Below are 6,731 nucleotides of genomic sequence, written 5' to 3' on the forward strand. Positions count from 1 at the left end.
AAAAAAAAAAAAAGTTGACCTACTGTAAATTTTACTAAATATTTTGATTTACTAGAAGAAAACTAATCTGCATGTATTCTTTCAAATTTTACCACCTCATGACTGCTGTTTCCTGTACAAATCACAGAAGAGACTATCAGAAATTGAAAAAATGAAATTAACTTCAAAAGTCAACTGATCAGTTTAATTGTTCCAAGCACCAAAGACTGTCATATGACCTACAGTAATAAAGAAAAGCTTTGTTCAAAGAAATAGAAAAAGAAACACAAAGTCCTTAATACTAAAAATATGAGTTTATTAAATAATGTAACACCTGAAAAATCATAGAATTGGTTAAAAAATCACCAGTCATGAAAATGCTATTATACACACTCTGCAATCTTTAAGTCTAATGGACCCCCTAGTGTTTGAAAAAGAAACTGCACGTCTTGCAAAAGTGAAGCAATTTCAGGAACAACGAAGTCTTCTTGGTAAGACAGAAGAATCCCGTTTCATTTCCAATAATGCAGGATTATGCAACAGTGCATGATCATGCATCAATGACAACAGAAGCACTAACATAACAGCATAAAATTACATGCCATGAATTTGTGCAGGATTTATCAAGGTGTTACTTGCTTTACTAGTGGAGTAGAATCTTTTCAAACACCTTCAGTTGAAAAAATATAGGTGTGAGAGGCATCACAAAATAATTTCTTATATACTTTTACTCTGATAAACAGTAAGTCCTCATAGAAAGTAACATCTGAGAATAAGTAGCTACATTAAAACTTTAAGGGGCCTAAAACCCAAGCTTTTTTAGCAGGAAATGGGCCCATGCTAGGCAAGTCAGATGCACTATCCTATGATTTATACCATGAAAAATAGGAAGGCAATACATGTACAGTTGTATCCATGCAAGTACACTGAAAAAAATGTTTTGCATAGGGTCTGTTATGCTTTGCCTGAATAGAGATATTTAACACTTTTTCAGTACTCAAGATTGAAACTGAGAACCATGGCAACATGACAAAAATCCCCATTAAAAAGCAGTGCTGTAAGTTTATGTAATTAGCTAGGTCCATGTGAATGATTTTACATCTACTCAAACAGAATGGAAGCTAGAAAAAACAAAAACTTTTTCAACTACTATGCAGAAATTAACATTTCTCATGGATCTTTCTTCTGGCTTTGAACAATTTGAGGCTATCCTTTTCACACTTCAACAATCAAATAAATCATCCTAACAGCAATGAGAAAACACAGATTGAAATACGTGTTAAAGAACTGCAAACTGAGTAGGCACTGATTAAGGAAAATGTCTTAGTAAAACTCTTATCTTATGCATGTGCCCAGCATCTGAAATGTTAAAAATGACTCAAATATAGTTTCTCACACGGGACAAATATAAGAATGCACATGTATTTATGAACAAAGCCTGGGCTCACCCTTACAGTCTTATGTGCAAAGCTGCTAGGACAAAAGCATTTTCATCCTGTATGATCATACCAGTTACTTAACATTTCAATCAGTTTCAGTTTCACAAGGTTTGGGAGCTCCTTCCCTTCCAATTAAATGCTTGCCTCTAAAAAGAAAACTTAACTGTAGAAAGTAGCTATATTCACTGCAGTTGCAGAAGTAAAAATTGATTAGTTTGTCATTTAATAAAAAGTGACATTTATTCAGGAGCTGCATTTTGGGTCAAAATTAAGAATTTCAGAGAATTAAGAAAATCACAGAAAAGAGCTGATGACACTTTCTCCAAGTATAGTTGAGGAACTCTAAAAAAACAATTGAAATACTGACCAAAAAACTGAGAACAATTATTAAATATCTTAAAAATAAACACAGCCCAATTGTGGAAAGAGTGGTAGAAAACACTTCAGAATATAAATATATTTGCATGTATAGGAATACAAAAACACTAAAAACAGCCACCCCCTTTGAAACTTAAAACTTCACTTAACATTATGCACTGCAAATATTGACACTGACTTTAAAAACAGCTAAGAATGTGCAAATCTATGCATCACCATACATTTTTGAAGAGAAAGGTTCAAAAACATCAGTAAGCCTATTCAAATTCAGGCTGTTTTTTTGTATGCTTTTATTTAGTGGCATTTCTTTTTGCAATAGCCTCTCTGATTTGACGATCAAGTTCACTTACAATATGATCTTCATGATTATACACTCCTGTTCTTAACAAGGTATCCCTCTCCTCCATCAGACGTGAGAGATAATCATCTGTGTTCTCATTTGATTTTCTAGTATGAAGACTATCCACTTTATGTGCAGAATTATCTCTAACATCTTGAAATTGCTTTCTCTCTTCTTGTTGCTTTAGCCTGATGTTGATAAAATGGAAGAGAACAGAAGATGAGTATTAAAAACTGCTTTGCTTTTCATACAAAAACCACACATCTGCTGATATAATTAGTAAAATAAATAAATTTATAAAAGATGAAAGTTTACCTTGTATATACTGAAATTAAAAGAAAAAAACATAAATGAGGTATTGATATGATAGCTAAAGTACTCTTCTTTAATATGAGTACAGTATAGTAATAATTACTACCAAAGCTCCTATTTTGATTTTGCAAAGCCACTCAAATTACAAGGTTTTGATGTGCACTGTTAATTAATGTACAATATTAATGCTGACAGCCATAGGAGGACAACTTAAGTTAGACAGACTTAAAAATGTAATGTATCTCAAATAAAGACAAATATCTGCCTTTCACCACCCCTCTCCTGTAATGCAGTCCTCTCTAAACCTGAAGGTTCAGAATAGATACAAACAAAAAACCCTGATGTTCTACAACAATATTAAAACCAAAGTATACTGACTTTAAACATAGATTTTCTATAGTACATTACTGTTGCATTTTACAAATTTGCAAATTTTTACCTAAGAGACACCGAAACATATTCTATTACCGCACTGACAGCCAATTATATATGATTTAACTGAACCTTTTCTTATTTGGAGATAGAGTTCAAGAAGAGAGGAAAAAGAGGAATCTCACAACTGTTCTAATACCTGTTAAGTTCATTTCTGATATCCTCCAGCTCTTGTCGGTCTGTTTTCCCCAGCTCTTTTTCTTCTGCTGCCAAATAGCACAGCCTCATGTGCTCCAGCTCTTGCTGCTGCTTTTTAAGGCGAGCCATTGCATTTTCTTGTTCACGCTGATGTGTGAAAGGATAAAAGCAACCCAGTTAACTGCACAGTTATACATGGAAGTGCTTGTTATAACAAAACAAACAGAACTTCAGGAATGAAATCACAACAGTTAAATTTCCTGTATTAGTAGAAATGCAGAAGTTAAACAAGATGTCTTAGTTGTTGTTATCTACAGTGTTGTAAAACTGTTACAACTGCAGTAAACCTATCCAGAGCAGATTACCTGAAGTCCAGAGATATCTTTCCATTAACGAAGCAGCAAAAGTGGGACAAACCTCCTCTACAAACACCAGCTTAAGCTTGTAAATAGAAAATTTGCAAAACTGCTGAAGATTCTCAGATTTTTTTTTCTATTTTGAATTACAGATTATACAAAAATATGTACTATTAAATAATAAAGAATACACTGAATTACATACACAAAATGCTAAATAGCTGCAGAAAATCCCCATTACTGGCCCTGCAATATCTAGCATCAAAACTTCAAGGATGACTTGCCAAAGCTGCAATTTATGTTGAATAAGTAAGCCTCAAAAACTTAAAACTCTGGCAAGGTTTCCTTTTACAGTTTTATGGATCTATGCAAAACCTTAGATAATTTATTTGGTGCATTTAATCTAACCAACCTACCTATTTGGAAAGTCTGTTTGGTTCTAAGTTTGCTTTTTGCTTTAGCATCATGTATAGAGATGAAAAACTACGGTTGGAATCCCCTATCATCCTGGGACACTGAACAGTGTCTTAATGACAAGTATGCTGCTTTCTCTCCTTGTTCTCCTCCCATTTTTGATACAACCTTGATTACCAACTCAACACAGTCAATGAAAAAGAAAGCCTGAGGTGAAGTGGCAGTTGATTCTGTAGTGACACAGAACAAAGTAGGAGAGGGTCACAGAAGCATTACGGTTGGAAAAGAACTCTAAGATCATCTAGTCCAACAGTCATCCACCATCAATACTGCCCACTAAAGCATGACCCCTGAGTTCTTCATCTACCCTTTCCTTAAATGCCTCCAAGGGCAGTAACACCACCATCTCCCTGAGCAGCCTGCTTCAGTGCCTGATCACCCCTTTTGAAAAGAAATTCTTCCTAATATCCAACCTGAAATACAGAAAAACTGTATAGTGTGAGCTTACTGTTAAGTTTTGATATCATTCTGATCTCAGTTATTTAATTGTTAATACAAAGTTTTATACTTATTACTGCAGTAAAGAACTATTTTCTTTCACGGACACGAGCATATTCATTATACAGCCAACCTAATACTTTCTGAAAGAATCTAATCCTTGTTGTCAGCTATCTTAGTCATAGGCATCTTCAGAACTCCTTGCTGATAACCATTAAATAATAAGAAAATCCACATTTTGCAAGGTATCAATAAAAGCAAAACTCTAATTGCTAACAAGAGCAGGCAATGAAATACGGAAAACACTCATACAAGATTACATGGAATCACAGGATGAATGTAACCAAAGCATTTTTATACTAAATCCAAAATACCACTCAGGCATATTAAAAGCTGCTATTTCAGTGAGACGGGCCAAATTGACTAAAGAGCAATTTGCTGAACAGATACTAGCAATAAAGCCCACAAGAAAGAATCTTGCCAAGGAGTTTCTACAGTTGATAGATGATAGAAGTATAAAAAAAAGCACTTGGGAAAGATAAGACCAAAGTCCTTCCTTTTCCATCAAGTCTTTGCTGCATAGAAGACGTACAGACTCAGAATGAAGTAGGTCAGGTTTTATAACAGAAAACAACAAATCTGCAAGAAAACAGTAAGACATCATTATTGCCAACAGATATCTATCCAAGAGTTGTATAGAAATCCAAATACAAAGTTGTAAGACAAACTGATCATGTAATCTATCGATCAAATCAATGCTGGCAACCAAAGAGTAACAACAACTCTCCACCTCACCTCCCTCTTACTTATTAAAATGAGTTGAAAAAAAAACAAACATACACAGACTTGCATACAAGCCTCAGAAACATACAGGATTTATCACTGGAACCCATTTCTATATAGGCAGTAGCTTTCAGGCAATAAAGCCAAGTTTCCAGTACACAGTGTGGTAGTGATCTTACTGGTAGTAAAACCAGATGTTGCTCACAATGCACACTGAACTGGGTTGTTATAAAGACAATACAACAGAAATTTAACACAACTGAATTAGATAATGAAAATGGTGTATTTGATCACCCTGATTGTCTAGAGCACAGAAATATGGAGGCAGATCAATATTTACTTATTTGAAACCATCACTGTTTGTGTTGCCTTCACTAGATCTAATTAAACTGTAGTTCTTTTCAAAATGAAGCAAATTAAAATACTGCCAGATTTCAGAAAAAAAAGTTACTGAGATTAATACTTGAAGCAAAGCACCAAACAGAAAATTCAGACTACATAAAACTGCTATTCAACTTAAAATTCTAAATTATATCTAACCTCAGAAGAACTGTTGCACCGTACAAATCCACAGATTTCTGCTTGCCTGTCCCTACAGGTAAAGCATCTGTACAGTAATGCAGCCTGCCAGCTACTACTTTTCCTGGTCAGACACTAAGTCTGAAGAAGTTTGTTATGCCAGAAAATACACACTGCTGTACACATACAGCTTGCATATCCAGATTCTGCTTTTGAAATTCATTTGGATTGTAGCTTAGTTTTCCTGTTTGCTTTATTCGAGAATATTGGGACTCTTGAAGGCCACCTTTAAAGATTATGTAAGAATGCAATTCACAAGCAAAAGGTCTTATATGGAGGAAGAAATCCATGCTACTCAGAGGATGAGACATTTTCTTAAATGAAGTCAGAAATCCTGATCTTCTATAAAAAGGAGGCCTTCTAATGTCATTTTCTCCTTTTCTACCTATGCAGATGTGTAGATATGATCAGTTTCAGTCCAGTGAATTGTTACAGATTGTGAAAAAAGGATGAACTTATTTGGGAAAACAAAACTTGCTCTTCAGCTCAGTTAATTCATGCTCTAATTGTACCCAATTCTAAACTGTCACTACTGTCATGGAAAGCTGGATATGATTGTGAGTTTGTCCATTTTCTTTTTGTTTTTGTTTAAGTCTCAGTAATTGTAGGAGACAATTTCTTTTAACACATGCCAGGCAAACATAACCTGAAAACCAAATATTGGAAAACTAATGCAAACAGAGGAGCACTCATTATTAGCACAGCAAGACTTCAACTGGCCAGAAGAAAGTGGCACCCTTGCCTATTAATTACTTCAGTAGATTAAAATGAAGCACATAATACATACAAATCCAACAGCTGTGACTATACTGAATGGAGGTATTGTAACCCACTCCTTTGGCTTGGAGGGTGTTACGCACATCTAACAAAGTAAGATTTTGAAAATATTCTTCAAAGTTGCATCTTCAGAGAAAAGACACAACAGTTTTGGCCTGGGAATAGAATTACGATTACAATTTGATACCTTACTCTCTGTGGCAAGAAAGTTCAGTGATTCAGAGCTTTCTGCTGCGATAGCAGACTGATAGCAAAAAGAAAAAAAGTATGAAAGAAGTAAACATTTGAAGAAGTATATTCTCTGAA

The 6,731-nt window shown here is 34.5% G+C and overlaps 2 protein-coding genes across 2 annotated transcripts in view; both read right to left on the reverse strand.

Moving 5' to 3' along the window:
* CEP120 (centrosomal protein 120) overlaps positions 1–1,486 on the reverse strand; it is a 28,420-nt gene extending 26,934 nt beyond the window's left edge. Inside the window, exon 1 of the mRNA XM_031557457.1 lies at positions 1,434–1,486. Coding sequence (XP_031413317.1) covers positions 1,434–1,486 — 53 coding nt within the window. The remainder of the gene's footprint in view (positions 1–1,433) is intronic.
* Positions 272–3,550, reverse strand: LOC109364131 (centrosomal protein of 120 kDa-like). Its single transcript, XM_031557406.1, has 2 exons — positions 3,020–3,550; positions 272–2,324 (listed from the first exon to the last, which is right to left on the reverse strand). Exons 1-2 carry the CDS (start codon positions 3,145–3,147, stop codon positions 2,087–2,089), a joined length of 366 nt encoding a protein of 121 aa, XP_031413266.1. The 5' UTR covers positions 3,148–3,550; the 3' UTR covers positions 272–2,086.
* Positions 3,551–6,731: the final 3,181 nt, after the last annotated feature.

Source organism: Meleagris gallopavo, chromosome Z, assembly GCF_000146605.3.
Source record: "Meleagris gallopavo isolate NT-WF06-2002-E0010 breed Aviagen turkey brand Nicholas breeding stock chromosome Z, Turkey_5.1, whole genome shotgun sequence".
Classification (NCBI taxonomy): Eukaryota; Metazoa; Chordata; class Aves; order Galliformes; family Phasianidae; genus Meleagris; species Meleagris gallopavo.